Raw genomic sequence first — 21330 nt, forward strand, 5'->3', positions numbered from 1 at the left:
GAGTGGACACGGTATTTAAAAACTCCAGCAGCGCTGCTGTGTCTTATCCACTCATACCAGCACAACACACCACCACCATATAATTGTCACTGCAGTGCTGAGAATGGTTCACCATCTAAATAATACCTGCTGTGTGTCTTTAAAATCCTAATAAAACAAACAAAACAAATAGAAGAAGCAGCACTTACCTGCACTTGACTGGATAAACTTCTGATAAGCAGAAATTATTTGCTGAAAAAGTAAACTGTTACAATGCCATGTTAAAAATCATTAGGAATTTAGTACAAACCAATCTTTCGCCAGTGTAAAACACTGTAGTAGCCTAGTAGGAGTTAATATTACAAAATGTCTTTTTACATGGTTTAATTCGTGTAATGATTTGTATAATAATATGTAAAGTTTGCAGTATTTATTCGCACCACTGTAGGTGACAAAAAATAGTTGCCTGTAAAAAAAAGGTTTGCCTGTATAGACTTTAAATGGAAAATTCTACAAACCTTTAAATACAATTTCCACCTCTGCACAGACTCCACTCATACTGCAGATTCAGCACCTTTAACAGCCCATTAAACTCTCAAAGAATTTCCAGCTTCTACCCTCTCAGAATGTAACACTTACACTTCCGTACCCCTCCTCACAATGACCTCATACTATTCAACAAAAACAACTGTGGAGAGCACACAGCGCTGACCCACACCTCACGTGTTTTAACATATGTGGTAGGTTATGCAATAACATTCAATCATATATTCATATTTTGCTATATATGCAAATATGACTATTAATAAGGGTAATTTGGTTACATATAAAATTCAGAAGAACATAGCTTTGCATGATTATAAATCTGTAAGCTTTAAAATTCCACAAAAACATAAAAAATCGAGTCTTTTATAACTTTTGTGATGAAATAACAAAATGTTAAATATGCTATAACAGCCGCTCAGGTGGTGCAGCGGTAAAAACATACGCTGAACACCAGAGCTGGGATCTCGAAGACATCATAATGAGTCTCAGCTCTGCCTGCCGGCTGGGCTGAGCAGCAACATGAACAACGATTGGCCTGTTCAGATAGGGGTGGGATATTAAAAGCCGGATAGGGACTCTTTCTTAACTAATGCAATTACGACCTCTGCGGGCTGATTGATGGCACCTGCACAGAGATGGGAAAAGAGTGCTGTCAGGGTGTGTCTCTCCGTACAGAGTGCTGATCCGCATTGCACTCGTCAAAGTGTAGGTGACAAGATGCATACTGATGACACAATCAGGCAATTGGATGTGCTAAAAGGGAGAAAAAGGGAAGAAAATGCATAAACACAATAAAAAAAATAAAATGCTGTAACTGTGAATGTTAAAAATCTTGAAAACATTTGTCCATGTGTATAAATTATGTAAATTATCATATGTTTTACATTGTTAAATTGGAGTTTAATTTAATGTTTTTAGTAAGGAGCAAATAATTTCAGAAAGTTTATTGTGGTTTGTGGCTAATATGTGGTTGGTACATTGGACAAATAAGTTGTACTGTTTTAAAAAGAAAGTTACACAATTCTTTAAAGAAAGTAATTTTTTTTAAAGAGAAATATTAATACTGGTGACACAGTGGGATAGTGTGTAGTGCTGTCAGTGTGGGTTTTCTCTGAGTGCTCTTGTTTCCTCCCACAAGTCCAAAGACAAGCCAATTGCAGCCACCAAAAATGCCCTATGTGTAAGTGTGTGTGTGAATGTGTATCCCTGGGTGTTTCCTGCTATTAGCCCAATAAATCAGACCCAGTGCTACCCTGGTAAAAAAGGATGGATGGATGGATGGATGACCTATCTATTTTCCTAATAAAGTAGTAAATGTTTACCAAAAAATATAGGCTGTGTTCACATGGTTCAAGCTGGTACATGCACTTCCCAGACAGATTGCCTTGTCTGAGTTTTTTTTTTAAAGAACAACTTCAATAACAATCACACAGTGAAACAAGTTTATTGAAACCAAGTACAACCACATGACAAAGTCAAGAGCCATTTCAGTAAACAAAAAGCTGAAACTAAGTCATCAGTTACAAAGCATTTTGTTTGATGGTATCACTGTAAATTTACAAGCATCGCTTTACAAAACTTTGTCATCTTTTAAAGCTGACTGAAAAGAGGTAAAGCTGTTAAAAGAACATTATTAACTGTTACATGCATGGATACTTAGCAGTGCATGATCATAGCACAATGTAAATCTGCACCTGCTTTCATTTTTGGGCTAAACTTTAAAAAAAGAGAAGAAAAAAGGACTTAACATACATAAATACTTATTTAACAGATGAAAAGAAATAAAGGTGAGCAGTTTTATGAGTGACATTTACAATTTAACAAGCATCTGATTTGTACAAACACCAAACTGGCTAGTCTGCATGTTTAAACTAGAGTTTTTAAATGATCAAGATTAAATTTTTTTGTTCTTTATTCTGATCAGGGTTGTAGTGGGTCCAGCACCACTCAGAAACACTAGCGGCAAAGCGGAAATACAACATGGAGAGGCCAATTCATCACTTACACACTGACTTATACATTCGCTTTAAAGCAGCAAATCCATCATCTGCATGTTTTGGGAAGTAAAAAGTAAGCAGAGTCTTAATAGGAAACGCTGACAACAAAAAGGGAGAATGTTAACATGCTCCACACAGATCGTTACTGGAGGTGAGGATTAAACACAGTTCTCCAGGGCCCCTGTTGCTGTGAGGCAATCACTCTACCAGCTGCATGACTGTGACAGGTATTATGAACTGCCAGATTGACATATTTTGACATGGTAGGTACAGCTAGGCACTAGTGACCATGCCAGAGATGCCAGTGTATGTGTAACTATGTTGTTAATGAATAAAAATAAGCTCTTATCTTACACTGGACTCAGGAACTGGAAACTGAGGGATTTTCCGACTGTGAGCTTCCAGCTTTCCACCTCAGAGTGTGTAATGGAAAAATCGATGCTTACATTAAGATGTGTTTTTGTTACTTCTTTGTGGTTAAGAAAAGATTCTAAATAGTTAACAAATATTTAAGAGGTGTTTGTTTTTGTCATTTAATTTATAAAGCAGTTATGGGCTTTGGTAAATCATGACTAAAGCCTTGAAAGTGCCTAGTTTAAGTGATTCTAGCATAACAAATTATGATTTTAATTTCATAACTAGACACATGTATTTGACAGTTATGATGCATATAAAACCCAGTGGGAATTGAAAATTTAATGTAAAAACAAAAAGTTATTTGAGGTTATTTGATGCCAATACCAGAATCGAATAAGTTCAATCAATGTTGTGAGATCACTAACAATGAACCTTATCAGAATTCCATCTTGCGAGTCAAAACACACATTAAAAAGCTATTATACTTTAAAATCAGACAATCAGTTCCCATTTAATCACAAATACAACATTGGACCAGCTTGTATACCCATATTTGACAACATTTCAGAATTAATTCATATATTTTCCAGTTTGTCACTGAAGGTAAGAGATGTTAGCACAGTGTTTACTCTGGCTGACATCTGAAGTGCCCAAGAAGTTATTAAAACCAGGAAAGGTTAAAAAAAATAATAATAATAATAATAATAATAATGGGGGAGCGGTTAGTTTGCATTTGTACCTTTTATCACTGTTTATTGAGTTGTGTATCTTCTTAACAAGCATTTATTGAGCGTCTCTTGTTTGTGATATACTTGGTCTTTAGACTGCTCCTGAAATCTTATTTAACAGATAAGAATTCGTTCACAGCGTAATTTCATATTGTTCTGCCATACAGACGTAGATGCACAAGTAACAAATAAAAGATACAAAAATAGTATGAAAATTTCTAATGTTGTTCTTTTCCCACTGAAAACTTTGGAAATCGAATTGGTAATTGATTTGGGTGGTAACTCTGGCTCAGACATACAGTAATATATTATGAAAGGCCACTGCGGAAATGTTGTTAGATACACAAGATTTAATCGCATGTAATGAGCCTGACAACACTAAGCATAGCTCATTCATTATGAATATTTTACAGCATATTTGTGGGCTGCTTGAAAAAGCCGTGAGCTCACGAATAAACATGTTGTAACAGAATGTACACGTTCCAGACATTCATTTACCTGAAGTATCAGTTTAGCACCAGTTTTGATTTCACCAAGAGAAATTACAGTCCATCGTACCTGCGAAGCTTTTCATATTAATGAAGTGTAAGTCTGAATGAACAACTAATAAATCCTGAAGCCAGTTTTAAAGCCACGATGAAAGGTCTTTGGCTGTGTATAAAGATTTATTTTTTTAATTGCAAAAATACAGTGTCTGTTTTTGGCACTTAAATATTTTAACTGTATTTAATTACATTTTGTGCAAATAGAAATTGTTATAAAATACTCATTGTGGCTTTAAAGCTTAACACGTGTTTAGCTTTTGGAATATGGAGTAATTGCAGGTCCTCCAGGTCTCCACCAAACCATGTGAAATCTTATAACAGACTAGCAGTGTAGTATTCTGGAACTGAATCTGGAACGGAACTGTAATTTAAAAATATATATAATCTGATGTTTTTCCTTGGCAAACCATTGTTGTATTGATGGCATGACTGAACCAGATAAATAATAGTTAGATAGGTTTTAAATAGCAGGACAAAACTCTTTTTTTCCATGAAGGGGATAAAATAGACCTACCCAGCTGCTTCTTTTGAATATTTTTCCTTCTGTCCCTAAACAACTTGTATAATTTGTATGATCTGAAAGGATATTCATCAGAAAACTAACTGTCTTTTGTATCTACGAGCTGTCAAAGCATGACTGCACACGTAGGACCTTACATGTGAGTAACTGCCACAAGAGGGCATGTTTGACCCTCGTCCTCCACCACAAACCATCCTTCCTTCATATTAATTGAAAATATGGTGGGATACTGACCCTACCCTCAGTCAGAGTGGGAAGAGACTAGCAATGGGACAGGGCCAGCCTATCAATGATTTTAATTTTTTATTTTTTGCTGTTCTCTCAGATTCCAAACCATGTTAGACAGGAGAAGACAGCTCTGTTGTGTTCTGCTGAGCAGGCATATTGAACCCCTTGGATTTCATGGCTGGGATTTAGTGTCCCCCTCCACCGTGATTCTCTCCGGTGATCCAGTCCAGTGCTATAAATGTTAAGCTCATGGTCATGAAGATGAAACCCACAGCTGTGAAGCAGATCGCCTAAACAAGGAAAATAAGGGTTTAAGGGCATTATTCTAACATGTATTGTATTTTATTAAAGATTTAAATAGGTGGTTTGTTGCTTACCTGGATTTTTGTTCTCGAGTTAAGTGGCTCTTGCTCATTTGGAACAATGCGGATATAGAAGAGACCCGGAAGGATGAAGATCAAGCTTGGAGCAGAGGTTGCCCCTGTAGATGATTAATAAAACATGATTGGACTATTTAACAGCTAAATATATACAGTATATATTTTAATGCATTTTCTCCCTTTTTCTCTAAATTTTTAGCTTATTCTATACCGGTGCTGACCCCGACTGAGGAGAGCGAACTGACACACGCCCCCTGACACATGAGCAGTAGCCGACTGCATCTTTTCACCTGCATTAGGCGAGTTCATATGCTGATCAGCCCTGTGCATGGAGAGCCATACCCTGATCAACATTATTCCTCTTTCTGTGCAGACACCATCAATCAGCCAGCAGAGGTTGTAATTGCATCAGTTATGAGCTCCCTATCCGTCTCCTTTCCCTGGATAAACAACAGCCAGACGTTGTTCATATAGCCACCCAGCCAGATGGCAGAGCTGAGATTCGATACAATGTAATCGAAATCCCAGCTCTTGTGTGCTAGCGTATTTTACCACTGCGCCACCTGAGTGGTCTTGAATATTAAATATTATATTTATTTATTAGGATTTTAACATCATGTTTTACACACTTTGGTTACATTAATGACAGGACAGGCAGTTACTGGTTACACAAGATTCATCAGTTTGATGAATTAGTCTATTTAATATAGACTTAATACAAATAGTTTCCACATAAAATTTTGTATTGATTTTTTGTATTTTCTGTTTATGCATTTTCCCACAATTTTCTCCCAGTCTAGTCGTATCCAATTACCAGATCACATTTCACCTCCACTGCTGCAGAGAGCCACAACGTCGCATGCCCCCTCCGACACGAGTGTAGTACCGACCGCTTCTTTTCACCTGCATGAGGCGGCTTCATACGGGGATCTGTATCGCACTCGGAGAGTCACGCACAGATCATCCCCCATCTTACTGTGCGGGCGTCATCGATCAGTAATTGCTGCAGTTATGATGAAACCCTGTTCAGCCGTTGTCCCACCCCTTACAGACACACAGCTAATTACATCTCAGCACTGGTGGGCTAGCACATTTTACTTCATATTTTTTAATATTTTAATTGTTAAGCATTTTAAGCTTAAAGGTAAGTACTTGTTTTAAAGTACTACTTATACCCGTGTGCAAATGATTTTCAGATTTCTACGGATCATTTTATCTCACTGACTTTTTATTGTACTAATCACCACCTCTAAATACTGCCCAATAACTGTAACTTTTTCATTCATCTGTTGTACCCACCGATGATGCCAAAGATGTCTCGAATGTTGGGAACAAAGATGACAAGCAGATTGACAGCAAACAGGAGGCAGACGGCGATAGATATGTGACGAGCCCAGTGGAAAGGCTTCTCAGGAAACAGCAGCTGTAGCAGAGCTCGACGAATCTAAATGAAAATAATACTCATATTCATTCATATCATCTATCCATTTATCCGCAACCATTTTTAAATATCACAAAAAACATAACTGAAGAAATATCAACTAAAGTAAGTGTTCTTACCGGAAAGAGCACAACAGGGACAGTCAGTGTCACAGCCACCAGCACGGCCAGTCGTACACACAGGATCAGGATGTCCATTGGGTCCACTTTGCTGTAGGTGTGCAGCAGCTCTGACTCTGTATTCGCTGTTTGTATTAAATAGAGTGAAATAATTACTTTCAAATTTGTATGAAGTAAACTGCAAACAAGTCATAGTTGAGAAAACTACTTTAAAGCATATAAGAATTTAACTGGTGTAATGTGGCTATTGAATCAAATGCATGATTCAATCGAATACATGTGAATCAACAGTCCTGCGAGAATGAAGCCCCTAACAAAAAAAAAAGGTGTCCACTTTGAAAAAGGGATGTCACGTCACCTCTGGAGCAATCCATACTCCCAGAGGGTTCCATACTTAAGCCCAAAACATCATGGCCAATGACCAAGTTCCCAGAAAGCTAAAGAATGACTGGACCAGACTGAGCAGCCAAGTTTCACAGCTTCAAAGAAAAGCAAGAGTGCCAACAAAGGAGCTGGCAAGACTGAGAGAGAGAAACCGTGATATTTAGAAAAACTTCCACCTGGAGCAAATTAACGCTCACAAGGCACAGGTGATTGTCAATCTAGAGAGACTGACACATCAATCTTGTGCGCCTCTGTGCCCCCTCTGCTGGCCAAAAATGGTAATGCAGAAGGATATGATTCTTAACATGGGTCAGCTGCCACCACGTTTTAGCTGGCTTGTAAAAAGTAGTTCTGTAAATGTGTTAAATCCAACGCAGGGTTTCAGTCATCATCCCAGTCAAACATAGCCAATCATGTCTGTGTAGACACCCAGCAGGCCAACAGTACCGCTGAGATTCAAACTCATACCTCAGAAGTCTTAGGTTTGCATAATAGACCCCTCCACCATGCAGGCGCAAACAACATGGTATAGAACTATACCATTTAAAGTGCTCAAAATGTTAATTTTTTAGTACATTAATGTGTAATTTGGGACACAGCCTGCTTCAGCTTCCTTTGTTACTTTAAGTTCCATCTTAAAGTTGGAAAATTGGGGGACGGTGGTAGCCTAGTGGTACAGCTTTGGGCTGTCAACTGAAAGGTTGAGTTTTCAAATCCCAGCTCTGCCATGCCGCCACTGTTGGGCCCTTGAGCAAGGCCCTCAACCCTCTCTGCTCCAGGGCCGCCGCACAATGGCTGACCCTGCGCTCTGACTTCGGATTCCAAGCTGGGATATACGATGAAAGAATCTTGTTGTACTGTACATATGTATATGTATACATGACAAATAAAGGCATTCTATCTTCAGGATCTACGTTTTTCAATCCAAAATTCCTTACAAGTTTCTCCAGACATTACATAATTGACAGAAATGACTGTCCCCACAAGACTAGAAAGATAATAAATTTTACCATAAAAAGTGAGGTATCCAAAGATTGCAGTCAGGAGGTACATCACAAACATGCCCAGGATTGAAACATTGGCGATGGCCTGCATGCGTCGCTTAGTGGCACTTTTAAAAAACAAAGAACAAATATTAATAAGATCTATTTTTCATTTATTGCAAAATGTGAGAAAATCTGAGAACAAACAAACAAATAACTGCACTAATAACTGTTTAAGTCACAAAATGATTTATGTGTCCTGGGATATCCAAACTTTTGTCAGGCTCTGGGGAGTAGCAAATAGCGGATGTGAATAATTTTAGTGTCAAAGTTTGAACAGTGAACTAGTTCAAGTACTCAGATCATGACTCTGAGATCAAGTCATCAGCCCTCTCAAAAACAAGATGGAAACATGCATGGACAAGACTACGGATTTGTTGTTAAGTATTGATATTTTTATTAGTTTACAGGATTTGTATAGGACTCATATTATGAAAATATTGTTTTTATATGGAGTAAAAAATATATATACAATCATTTAGAAAAATAACTAATTTCATGCTGGCGTTTTGATAATTTTAACTATAATGTTTATATCATAGGATACATGTTGTCCAAAAAGGAGTAAAAAAAATTTCCACAAATTAATAGACAAATCTAAAAACCTATATAAGCTTCAATATGATAGTTAATAAACTTATAAAATACTATTTATTAATTTAATTATATATATATATAAATTATACGCAATCAGTATATAAGTGTTTTTGGGAAATTTCTGTCAACACCTTCTATGACTATTGTAAGTATTGTTATTATTACTGTTATTGTTGTTGAAATTATTATTTGTATTGTTGTTGTTGTAATTAATATTATTTCTATTATTATTGTGTTTGTTATTATTATTATTATTGCTGTTGTAGTAAATATTATTACTACTGTAAATTGTCTTCTTACATTTTATTGACCGCTGGCCAGGCTCACTGCTTTCTTACCATTTACTGCCAATACGATGTTTGTATTCAAAGAGCCTTTAAATGTGTGTTTATGAACACATGACTTGTTTAGGTTTAAGTAGTGATTTTTAATTGAAGCTTGAAAAGGGTAATTAGACTAAATTCGTGTTTTTTAATTGTTTTAAAGCAGTTTTAAATATGTACACTAAATAGAATGTATCCTGGAAGGAAACATATAAATCACATACAAAAAATGAAATTGTGTCATTTGAGCTCTAATGTGTTAAAATTGCAGCATCTATATTGTGTTAATGTGATTTTTTTAAACACACTGACTTATCATTTATACTGTAGTTTAAGCTGTGAAAAGTATATGAATACATATTGAACTTACATTACATTTTCAGCATTCAGCAGATGCTTTTATACAATGTGACTTACAGTTATGACTAAATACAATTTGAGCAGTTGAGGGTTAAATGCTTAGGGGCCCAATGGTGGCAACTTGACCACAGTGGGACTTGAACCACTAAGCTACCAATGTCATCTGGTACAACCCACTTAAACTGCTGTATGTGGGTTTTTATGTAGCTTCAGATCAAACATTTTACAACAGTAGAAGAGTATTTATGTATTTTTACCCCAAGACATTTGATGTATCACTAATTGTGCAATCAGTTTTTACTATAATAGCTCTTTATGTATCATGCTTTTATGATTGTAGGCTAAATGTGTTTGTCTTTTATTATGACATGGATAACAGTATATAAGTAAGTACAGTAGTATTCAAAAAGCTGGGCATTGCAAAGTAGTTCATAAACTTAAAAAAAAAAAACTCTAAAATCAATGCACATACATTGTATAATATTTAGTCTATTTGCTCAAACTGCGTATTTTAATTATGGATATGACTTGTGTAGGGAGTACATTGTGTCTTGAACATACTTGTGGAGCTCTGTGTATATCGGCAGCACCTCTGGGTGGCACACAAACGCAAAAGCCAAAATGGGAACTGTATATGCCGTCTGCAAGCCAAACAGAGAATAACAAGTTTAGATTTGATATTAAAGAATACAACTAAAAGATCAAATTAAACATTTCTGAAAGCTGTGAATTGCTTCTACTTTGGTTTATTAATGAAGCCACTACTGACATGGTTACATAAATTCACCCTGGATGATCTGAACCATTGCCATGCTGGATCACCTTTTCTTAAAACACTATAAATAGCTTTGACTCGGTTACATTTTTGCTGTGACAGATGAGAAGACAATGTTCATATCCACTGACCTGCTGGTTGATAGTGAAGTATTTGGCCTCACATTGTCCTTCTATTGAAGCATTGACTGTGGTGTGATTGTTGAAATCCTCCAGAGGACAGGGGATGTTAAACTTCTTATAAATGACCTACAGCAAATCAATACATCAAAAGATTAATAAAAGAATGAAGAGTGAGAGAATTAATAACGAGTGGCCTAGATTAGATAGATAGATAGATAGATAGATAGATAGATAGATAGATAGATAGATAGATAGATAGATAGATAGATAGATAGATAGATAGATCAGTGTGAATCCTGAGCTATATGATATACGAATGGAAATAACCATATTTCAATACTTAATGGTCCAGCATGAGTGTGCTTAACACCAATGTAATTTAACGTGTGTGCCTGGTGCAGCAGCTTAAAAATCCTTCAGAGCTTGCAACAAATTATGCTTAGGTTGCTTTTGTAGACAGATTTTGTAGACAGTTTGTAGACAGTTTTAAGATTTTGTAGACAGTTTGGAATCCCAGTGTGAAATGTTTAACTAAATGTGATTTTATGGTATTCATGATCTAGCACTTTGAGATCCATTTCGAAATCACTTTTCATCTTAGCTGTTGATGCATTAAGATTTTACGATACGATAACAGTAGAACGTAATCACAATATATATTTGGGGGGACATGACCCCCCAATATTCAGATATGCCTAAAATGTCCCCCAATAATATAAAAATTATGAATAAACAGATTCCACTTATTAGTGTTGCATAATGTTAGGATTCATCAGTGTTCCCATCATGGCAGGAATGTTTTAGAATGGCAGGGAACCCCTTTTCTCAACCCAGTAGGACCCCCCTCCCCCCATGTTCAGTTCATGACTATGTCCTTGATTTGTTGAATGTAAATGCTGTTTACATTTTCCAAAAAAGTTGTATTACTATTCCATACTTACCGAGATAAGGAAGAAAACCATACATGTCAAAGAGAAGCCACTGGTGTAACCCAAGTACCCTAAAACACACATAGCACACTCAACATGAATCTAACATAATTTAGTTAAAGGGATGTCCTGCATCAAGGTATACACAATGATTTTTTGCTTGTTTATTGATTATACTTCTGAAAACAGTACAATGCAATGCTGTCCCTTTTTTCATTGAGTTCTCAGTACTTAAGTACTTAAAACTGATAGTAACTCTTGTCTTGCTAAGTTTACACCACCTCATCATACCCAAGGAGATGTCCTGTGATGGACTGGCGGCCTGTCTAGGGTGCTTCCTGCCTTTCACTTGGTGAATTGTACCAACCACAACCCTGAATAGGACAAAGCAGTGGTAAACAGACAATAAATGAATGAATGTAACTGAATAAACAAACTTACCGAGTTGTCTCATCAGGGCCAGAGGGAGAATAATAAAGATGGACACAATGATGATCAGATAGTTGCCATTGAAGTACCACTGTCTGGATTTTGATCAGATATTAAAAGAAACTGTTGTTAGCAGTGTAAACATTAAACAAGGGATACAAAAGGATGTTCTTAACACTGTGCGTGCACTCTTACCCACTGCCATGATGAAGGCCCAAAAAGGTTTGAATGACCAACGGTAGCTCATATTTCACAATGAAGAGGTAGCTAGACATTGCTGTGAAAGGAAGAATACAGAGTGAGAGATATATACGGCAAAATAAACATAAACTTTGGGATTTTATTTGTTTTTATTCAACCACTGGTCATGTGTTGGGCCATTAAATAAGGTAAATTGTCTTAACTATAGGACTATTGTCATAGGATTATTGAACAGGATCTCAGTGCTGGTGGGCTAGCACAATAGACTGTTGTGTTCTCTAAGCACCATAAGAAGCATCTGTTTGTTTATATTGCTCTTTTTTATTTTTACTAACCACTTCATCCAGGGTTCCAGTGGATCCTATGACAATAACCGAAAACACCCTGTACCAATTCCATGTAGGACAATGTACAATTTACATCTGCTTTCTGACTTATACTCAGAGCAAGTTTTGTGCAGCCAGTTCACCACTGTTCTTTTAAGGTGGAAGGAAGAAAACCAGAGTACCTATAAATTTTACCATATAAACCTAGTATATACATTTTAGGGCTTTGTATAAGTGCACTTAGATTTTAAAGTGTTGTAACTGTGATTTATTAAAAGCTGAAGTTGAAAGTGTATGTATGCTTGTACTTTATAGTGGTATTTAGATTTAAATTATTTCTGCAGGAAGTCTTTATCCTGAACTTGAATCATTGGAATTTATTCTTATTTATTTCAAAAATCTACTTGGTCAAAATATATAGAAACAGCGACTTCAGCTATTCAATTATTATTTTCTAAAAGGTTTTATTTGTGGGGCGTCACGGTGGCTTGGTGGGTAGCACTGTCGCCTCACAGCAAGAATGTGAGGCGACTCTGATTGGATAAGCGTTTAAGAAAGTGAGTGAGTGAGTTTTATTTGCTATTAAATGTGTATGGGCTCTGAATTTCCCAGATAAGTACCTGTTTATATAGGTTTTGCCCAGAATTTTTTGAATAAAAAGCATTAACTGTTCAAATCATTTAGGCAATTGTACAATTAAAATCACTAAAATTCCAGGACTGTCATGACATGCATTTCTTACATGTGTCTTCATAAGTGGGTTTGTACTGTAGATCATGTACAGTATATACACTGTAAGAATATGCCTTAGTCTTTCATGGTCTAAAGCTAAAAACAATCTAAAAGTCATAAAACAAAATTACTTGGCATGACCTTGTCTAGATAAATGTAAATAGTGTTCTTATTTTAGCGGGCAGTTCTTAGAAATGCTATCACTCTTCTGCCAGGAAAATTGGTTACAATGCGCAGATGTTATGTAACACTTCTATGCAAGAACTGATGCATGCCTACTCAGCATTTGTTAGATAGAAGATTTTGACATGAATACATACGTAGATACAACAACTGATTTTAGGTTGGGTTAGAAGAAAAGTAACAAGTAAAAACACAGAAGGCAGTGTTAATTTATGTTGATTTGTCACTGGTCAGTACATGTGCTGTAGTTCTATAATTCTTGGACAGGACAACCACTGGATTGACAACATTATGACGTAGATTGCATTATCAGGGGCTAGTCTGCTATGAGCGACACAAGACAGACAGCATTGGAGAAAGCTGACCCATCTGTGCAGCCAACCATCTCAGGAATGTAGAAATCCTCATTGTGCTAATTGGTTGATTTTTTCCTGTCAGCTGTGGCTATTTCCTTATGTTTACACAGCCTGGAATTGCTACAGAGACCTGTGTTTAATCTTTAAACATGTATTTCATTGCTACTTTCACCAATATAAAGAGAAATTTACAAACCCCAAAACTTCTTTGACTAAAATCACTAAGTTTACCCCTCTATGCAATATAAGATGACTAAGCAAATAAATAAAATAAAGATGCAGTTGGTCCGGAAAGTAGTGCCGTTCAACTGTAACAATGAGGGGATAAATAAGTATGTATGTCACTAACTTACCTCCGATGTTGTGCATTGTTATGACAACAGCAGCCAGAATTTTTCCTGGGTGACCAAACGCTCTCTTGCCAAGTTGTTCATAAGCACGAATACCTGTGCACAGAGCAAATCAAACCATGTACAATAGGATCAGATGATATTTTATACTATGACAAGTACAGTAGACCCTTGACTTACGAATTTAATTGGTTCCGAAGGGCTGTTCTTAAGTCAAAATGTTCGTTAGTTTAACCTGTTTTCCCATAAGAAATAATGTAAATAGAAGTAATCCGTGCCAGACCTCCCAAACCACCCCCTTACCTAACCTTTCTAATGTCTTAAATGGTCTTTTTATGTACAGTAGTACTGTACATAACTGACGAATTCCTTCTTCTCTCTCACTCACTGTCCCCTCTGCCTGATACACAGTGACAGCTACTGGCAGGAGTAATTATACAACACAACAAATAGTGATATTTTTCATTTTCTCACCACTGCACCTTCTTTGCTGACGTTTTAATATTGAAGTTTACAAAATATAAAGAAAACACCGGAAAAACACCATCCGCTGTCTGAATGTTTGCTCACTGTATATATACAGTGTATCACAAAAGTGAGTACACCCCTCACATTTCTGCAAATATTTCATTATATCTTTTCATGGGACAACACTATAGAAATAAAACTTGGATATCACTTAGAGTAGTCAGTGTACAACTTGTATAGCAGTGTAGATTTACTGTCTTCTGAAAATAACTCAACACACAGCCATTAATGTCTAAATGGCTGGCAACATAAGTGAGTACACCCCACAGTGAACATGTCCAAATTGTGCCCAAATGTGTCGTTGTCCCTCCCTGGTGTCATGTGTCAAGGTCCCAGGTGTAAATGGGGAGCAGGGCTGTTAAATTTGGTGTTTTGGGTACAATTCTCTCATACTGGCCACTGGATATTCAACATGGCACCTCATGGCAAAGAACTCTCTGAGGATGTGAGAAATAGAATCGTTGCTCTCCACAAAGATGGCCTGGGCTATAAGAAGATTGCTAACACCTTGAAACTGAGCTACAGCATGGTGGCCAAGGTCATACAGCGGTTTTCCAGGACAGGTTCCACTCGGAACAGGCTTCGCCAGGGTCGACCAAAGAAGTTGAGTCCACGTGTTCGGCGTCATATCCAGAGGTTGGCTTTAAAAAATAGACACATGAGTGCTGCCAGCATTGCTGCAGAAGTTGAAGACGTGGGAGGTCAGCCTGTCAGTGCTCAGACCATACGCCGCACACTGCATCAACTCGGTCTGCATGGTCGTCATCCCAGAAGGAAGCTGACGCACAAGAAAGCCCGCAAACAGTTTGCTGAAGACAAGCAGTCCAAGAACATGGATTACTGGAATGCCCTGTGGTCTGACGAGACCAAGATAAACTTGTTTGGCTCAGATGGTGTCCAGCATGTGTGGCGGCGCCCTGGTGAGAAGTACCAAGACAACTGTATCTTGCCTACAGTCAAGCATGGTGGTGGTAGCATCATGGTCTTGGGCTGCATGAGTGTTGCTGGCACTGGGGAGCTGCAGTTCATTGAGGGAAACATGAATTCCAACATGTACTGTGACATTCTGAAACAGAGCATGATCCCCTCCCTTCGAAAACTTGGCCTCATGGCAGTTTTCCAACAGGATAACGACCCCAAACACAACCTCCAAGATGACAACTGCCTTGCTGAGGAAGCTGAAGGTAAAGGTGATGGACTAAACCCAATTGAGCACCTGTGGTGCATCCTCAAGTGGAAGGTGGAGGAGTTCAAGGTGTCTAACATCCACCAGCTCCATGATGTCATCATAGAGGAGTGGAAGAGGATTCCAGTAGCAACCTGTGCAGCTCTGGTGAATTCCATGCCCAGGAGGGTTAAGGCAGTGCTGGATAATAATGGTGGTCACACAAAATATTGACACTTTGGGCACAATTTGGACATGTTCACTGTGGGGTGTATTCACTTATGTTGCCAGCCATTTAGACATTAATGGCTGTGTGTTGAGTTATTTTCAGAAGACAGTAAATCTACACTGCTATACAAGTTGTACACTGACTACTCTAAGTTATATCCAAGTTTCATGTCTATAGTGTTGTCCCATGAAAAGATATAATGAAATATTTGCAGAAATGTGAGGGGTGTACTCACTTTTGTGATACACTGTATATATATATAGAGAGAGAGAGAGACGGTTGGAGTCAACTTGTTCGTGACGTCACGTGTTTCATGAATTTCTGTTCGTAATCCGAAATTTGTTCATACGTTTAGTTGAAAAAGATTGTTCCTAACCCAAAATGTCCGTATGGTAAACCGTTCATAACTCAAGGGTCCACTGTATTTTTATTAAAATATCGCATAAACTTTTAAAGACTTGTTTAGGTTTAATATGTTATTGTGGCAGAAAGGCCACATTTTGTATTCCAAAAATTTTTAAATGCAAGTGGAGAAGAACGCAATTTGAAGAAGAAACATTCTAGGGCAGTGGTGGGCAAACTACGGCCAGCGAGCCACATACCCTAGGCTGTTTGATCCGGCCCGTTGAGAATTTACAAAATTATCCTTTAGAGTAGGGCTTGCAAACTGAATCACTGAGTCAACGAGTTTTGCTCACTCTATTTCATTACGGTGTCTTGCTCAAGCAACTTAATGAATCAGTTCATTTGTTCTGCTGGTTTAATATAAATATTGTCAATATGAATACAAATACAGCCTTGTAATAATACAAAATATAAACACTGTAATTCTGTCAGAATGTATCAGAACTACAGTATTTTGTGTTTTTAAGATAACTTATAAACAATATAAGCTAAAATACGGGCAGTGGCCTGACATTGTACTTTAAGTTTACATTATATTGAATCGCATCGTATATCACCACTTCTCAAAAGCATATCGAGATATGAGTTTTTTAGTCATATCACACAGCCCTACTTTAGAGACTGCTTTTGTTTCACCTTTTTTCTTCAATACCCTGCATTTCAGTTGATTCCACTAGTTTGCGCACTCCAAACAATACCGACCTTTGTTAAAGTCATGTCTATCGTCTATACACACAGACATTTCATTCTTTGATTGATAATTGATATTAGTTCACCTCCCATCTGCTACTGGCCCGGCCCGTCTGTCAAATTTTAAAACCCAGTGTGGCCCTTGAGCCAAAAGGTTTGCCCACCCCTGTTGTAGGGGCATGATATTTTACCATAAATATCTGTTATGTTGCCTACAGTATGTTTTATAAAGTGAAACTTTGTGTCTTTTAGCCAGTTTGGCAAGTAATTAATTAAACCAACCAATCAACCTGTGATAAATGCAAGCTAGTTTCTTAGCATTTAGCTTGCCGTTCTGCTAACACAAGGCTGTTTAATACTACAGTATGTACTACATGTAGTGCAGAAAAGAATTAGCAATGTTGGTAGTAATATAATGTGATTATAGTTCAGAATTTGTATATACTGTACATTGGAACACAGCTTGTATCAAAATGTTCATATTTATTTAGAACACTTATGTAAATCGTTTGACTGCTTTTAAATAAACTGCATACATTAAGAGTCAGAGATTGAAATCCAACTAATATCTACTTGTCACACCGCCGACATAGTTTATTAGCATTACCTGGCATACAGGATAGGCGACATTTTAAAATTGCAGTGTCATTAAATGTCACAGAGCCTGGTATAGTAATGACAGTTAATATGTTTCTCCAAGTTCTGTGAAGCACACTGCTCTAAATAAAGCTAATGAAGGCGGGATGAAGTGTGTTTACAGGTCAGACCATGTGACTCGAGTACTACGAGTGATAGTAAGAAGTCATGTCATTTGTATTTGTCATTCTGGTTTTTAACTAGGCGTACAAATCCTAGTTATGATGTATTTTAAATAATATAACATATGACTGTAGGCTTGTCTTACCCACAACACCAGCAGATTTCAGGAGAAGATGGATGGAGTAAGATGAAAGAATAGCAATGAATATCAACAAGGTCCTGCAGAAAAATAATAAATGAAATAAATAGTCTCAGAGAATCATAGCAAAACGCATGTGTATGGAAACATAATAAGACATGATTTGGGTTTGCATTGTCTGTTTCATGAGCAGGGACACAAATTAAGCTGTTAATCATTATTTTACTCAACATTTAAAAGTTTTTTTGTATAGCAGCCCAGACAAAGTTGTATATATTTATTAAATGATTTACACTAGTCTGAATTGTGTTGGGGACTTTTAATTAAACCTAATTAGACCAAAATTAAAACATCCAATAATTCCTTACCCTATGTCACTTTAAAATTTAGAATAACTCAGCGCCGAGATTTTGAACACCCCGGTTTGAATCTTGGCTCTGCTACCAGTTGGCAGAGCGCCATCTAGCATGCACAGTTGGCAGTGCCCGCAGCTGACTCAGAAAACTGGCCACGTGTCTGCTGGGTGGGAAAATGACAGGACCAAGTGGGAGTGGTCTTTAAACACTGTGCAAGGACCCTGGTTAGCAGGCACAGGTGCATGTGCAGAAGCACGGGTGTACGGAGGGGGTCTGCTAGGACTGCGCACACGTTGGAGGGCACATGAGCAGCAATATACCCTCCTCAAACGCACTCAGGGGCCGCTCAGGTGGCGCAGCGGTAAAAGACATGCGCTGCAACCAGAGCTGGATTTCGAAGGAGCGTCGTTTCGAATCCAGCTCTGCCTTCACGGTCGAGGCTGGGCGGCTATGGACAACGATTGGACTGTTGTCCGGGTGGGGGGCGGGACTTGAGACCCGGGGGGGGATGCTCTCTCAGGAACGGGGCGGTCGCGCTGGCTGGTTGGTGGCGCCTGTATGGAGACGGGAGGGGGTGTGGCGGAGTGTGTGATCCTCCGTGCACAGTACTCTGCCACGCTACACTCGTCAAGTGTGGGTGATAAGACGGTCGATTGGCTGTGCACGTTTCGGAGGAGGCGTGGAACGGCCTCGTCAGCCCCAACCAGGAGCAGGAATCTGCACTAATGAGAGGATGATAGATGGGATGAAAAATTGGACGTGCTAAATTTATATAATAAAAAAAATAAAATAAAATAAAAAAAATAATAATTAAAAAAACGCACTCAGGGATCCTCAGCAGTGGAAGACAATGGAGATAATGCATAAATAAATAGAAAAAAAAATAGAATGATTAGCAAATGGGTTTTCATGGCAACCTTTGCACGAATTTGCACTTCCTCACAGGTAATGTCCATAATCCAACAGGGATTGCCCAGAAAATCCATTTATGCATCTGCTATTTGCAACACTAAACCTGAATGAGTTTATTTACATCTTTCTATCCTACAATGCTCAGTCTAACAGCAAGTCCCTAAAATGGCAAACCATACATTATCCTGCTACGTTATCTTCAGAATCTCATATTTTTATGCTAATTAAAAAAAAATATATTCTGTAAGGTTGCCAGATGCATCATTTTCCAATAGTATTTGGTGACTTGATGTTCTAGAGAAAAGTTTTGTTCTTAAAGCATGCAGATCTTAAGCTATGTGGTCCCAATGACCAGAAGTTAAGGAAAAGTATTCAAACCTGAAAAAGGTTACACCCTCTGTCAAGCATGGTGCTGGTAACATTTTGCTTTGAGGCTATTTCACTGTTATTAAAACTGAGAAATGACTAAAATTTAAATCCTGAAATAACATACATGGGTCAAACAAATATTTGTAAAGTATCATGAAAGTGACATTTGATCGATTTTTAAGCTCTGCCTATTGCAATATGTATCACAAGTGATGCCTTTGAGACATGCAAATTTCATGTTTTTATTTATTAAAAAAACAGGAATACATTTAGCGTAACAGGGTGAGAAACTTTCACCACCTCTGCGGGTATTAGAAAGCACCAAGTGGCACACGTGGGTCAAAATAAATAGATTTCCCATGGAACACCGTGTTCATCTATGAGCATTCGAACCACTTGGACTCAGCACTATAGCGTGAGTTCATAACAACGCTGTGCTGAGTCTTATTAACTGAGCTGGTATGCTATTGAATATGCTAGAGATAGCAAAAAGAAACCCTTTTTAAGATCTTCTGAGATTAAACTGAATATCAAAATTAATTTTAAATGTGAGCAAGGGGATTCAGGCTGTCATTTCTTCACCCTGGCGATAAACATTTATAATCAAAGTAACACAACACTAACACACTGGGGAGATTTCAGTTTTGTCTGCATTCTGGGTCCAAAGTAGTGAATAATCGCATATAACATATTATTTCAAAATGTAAAAATTATATTTAATATAAAATATGCATTTAGATCATTGTATATAGCAGTCATAATTAATTTAATATATTAATAATTACTATATATATTTTGCACACAACTTAATGCGACTTCCTATAACCACTTTAGAAGCATGTGTAGCTAAACACACATGATAGGAATGTGTGTTCTGACTTCACTTAGCCTGGTAATAGTGAACAGTAGCATTGTGTGAAACTGTGTAGCAGCAAGAAGTGAAATGACTATGTGGTGTGAAATACTCACAGGAAAAGTACGATCCCCGTGTTGGACATGGCATATGACAGTCCTAAAATTCCACTGCCCATGATGGCATTGCTGAGATTAAACACAGACATGCCAAACGAGGTCTTCCCTTCAAACTGCCAGAGAAACAAAATGTGAATTTATACTTCGAAATATACAACAATAAATGTATAGTACTATACTGAAACTTTGAACTTACATCTGTAAACTGAGATGTTTTCTTCCCATTTCCATTTTTATGGGGTAAAAATTCCTCTTGTTCTGGTGACAATCTGCACAATTGTAAAGGTTAAATAAACAAAAATCATTAGCAACTGTTTTTGTAATGTTTCTGAATTGAGCTGTGCGGCTCATGTTGCTAACAGGTATGAGAGGTTTAAGCTTGCAAGTTACACATCATGCCGATGCAAATCAAATGAACTGAATTAAAATGTGAATCAATTTTAGTTTTGCCCCAGTGCATTAGCTAAATGTATTGTAAATGTTTCTTCCAAATGTACTCTAGGCTCTTAACTCTTAACTCTCTGTTAGGTCTGGTTTCTGTCAAGGTTTTTTTCTTGTAATATTCAAGGAGTTTTTTCTTGCCACTGTTGCCCTCAGCTTGCTTATTAGGGGTTTGGGTCCCAGAATCTATAAAGCTGCTTTGAGACAATGACAATTGTAAAAAGTGTTATGCGATATGCAAATATAGTGGTATCTTGTAACTCAACGTCCCCTAAACTCAAAATCTTTAAAACTCAGCTCCCTTCGTCGAGAAATTTGTACCCTTAAACTCAACATTTCCCTTAAACTCAACGTGTTCAATTTGTTGTTTAAAAATATATTTATTTAATATCAAATTAACAATTAACAATCGCTT

General features: G+C 37.5%; 1 protein-coding gene across 1 annotated transcript in view; it reads right to left on the minus strand.

Moving 5' to 3' along the window:
• Positions 1 to 4962: 4962 nt before the first annotated feature.
• Positions 4963 to 21330, minus strand: part of slc38a5b (solute carrier family 38 member 5b) — a 33393-nt gene continuing 17025 nt past the window's right edge. Inside the window, exons 3-16 of the mRNA XM_062998955.1 lie at positions 20671 to 20743; positions 20472 to 20587; positions 17872 to 17945; positions 13954 to 14046; positions 11998 to 12079; positions 11815 to 11897; positions 11386 to 11444; positions 10454 to 10570; positions 10109 to 10188; positions 8235 to 8335; positions 6841 to 6965; positions 6580 to 6724; positions 5278 to 5381; positions 4963 to 5190 (exon numbers count right to left, since the gene is read on the minus strand). Of these exons, the coding sequence (XP_062855025.1) occupies positions 5086 to 5190; positions 5278 to 5381; positions 6580 to 6724; positions 6841 to 6965; positions 8235 to 8335; positions 10109 to 10188; positions 10454 to 10570; positions 11386 to 11444; positions 11815 to 11897; positions 11998 to 12079; positions 13954 to 14046; positions 17872 to 17945; positions 20472 to 20587; positions 20671 to 20743 (1357 nt within the window). The 3' untranslated portion in view covers positions 4963 to 5085. The remainder of the gene's footprint in view (positions 5191 to 5277; positions 5382 to 6579; positions 6725 to 6840; positions 6966 to 8234; positions 8336 to 10108; positions 10189 to 10453; positions 10571 to 11385; positions 11445 to 11814; positions 11898 to 11997; positions 12080 to 13953; positions 14047 to 17871; positions 17946 to 20471; positions 20588 to 20670; positions 20744 to 21330) is intronic.

This window comes from Trichomycterus rosablanca, chromosome 7, assembly GCF_030014385.1.
Source record: "Trichomycterus rosablanca isolate fTriRos1 chromosome 7, fTriRos1.hap1, whole genome shotgun sequence".
Lineage (NCBI taxonomy): Eukaryota > Metazoa > Chordata > Actinopteri > Siluriformes > Trichomycteridae > Trichomycterus > Trichomycterus rosablanca.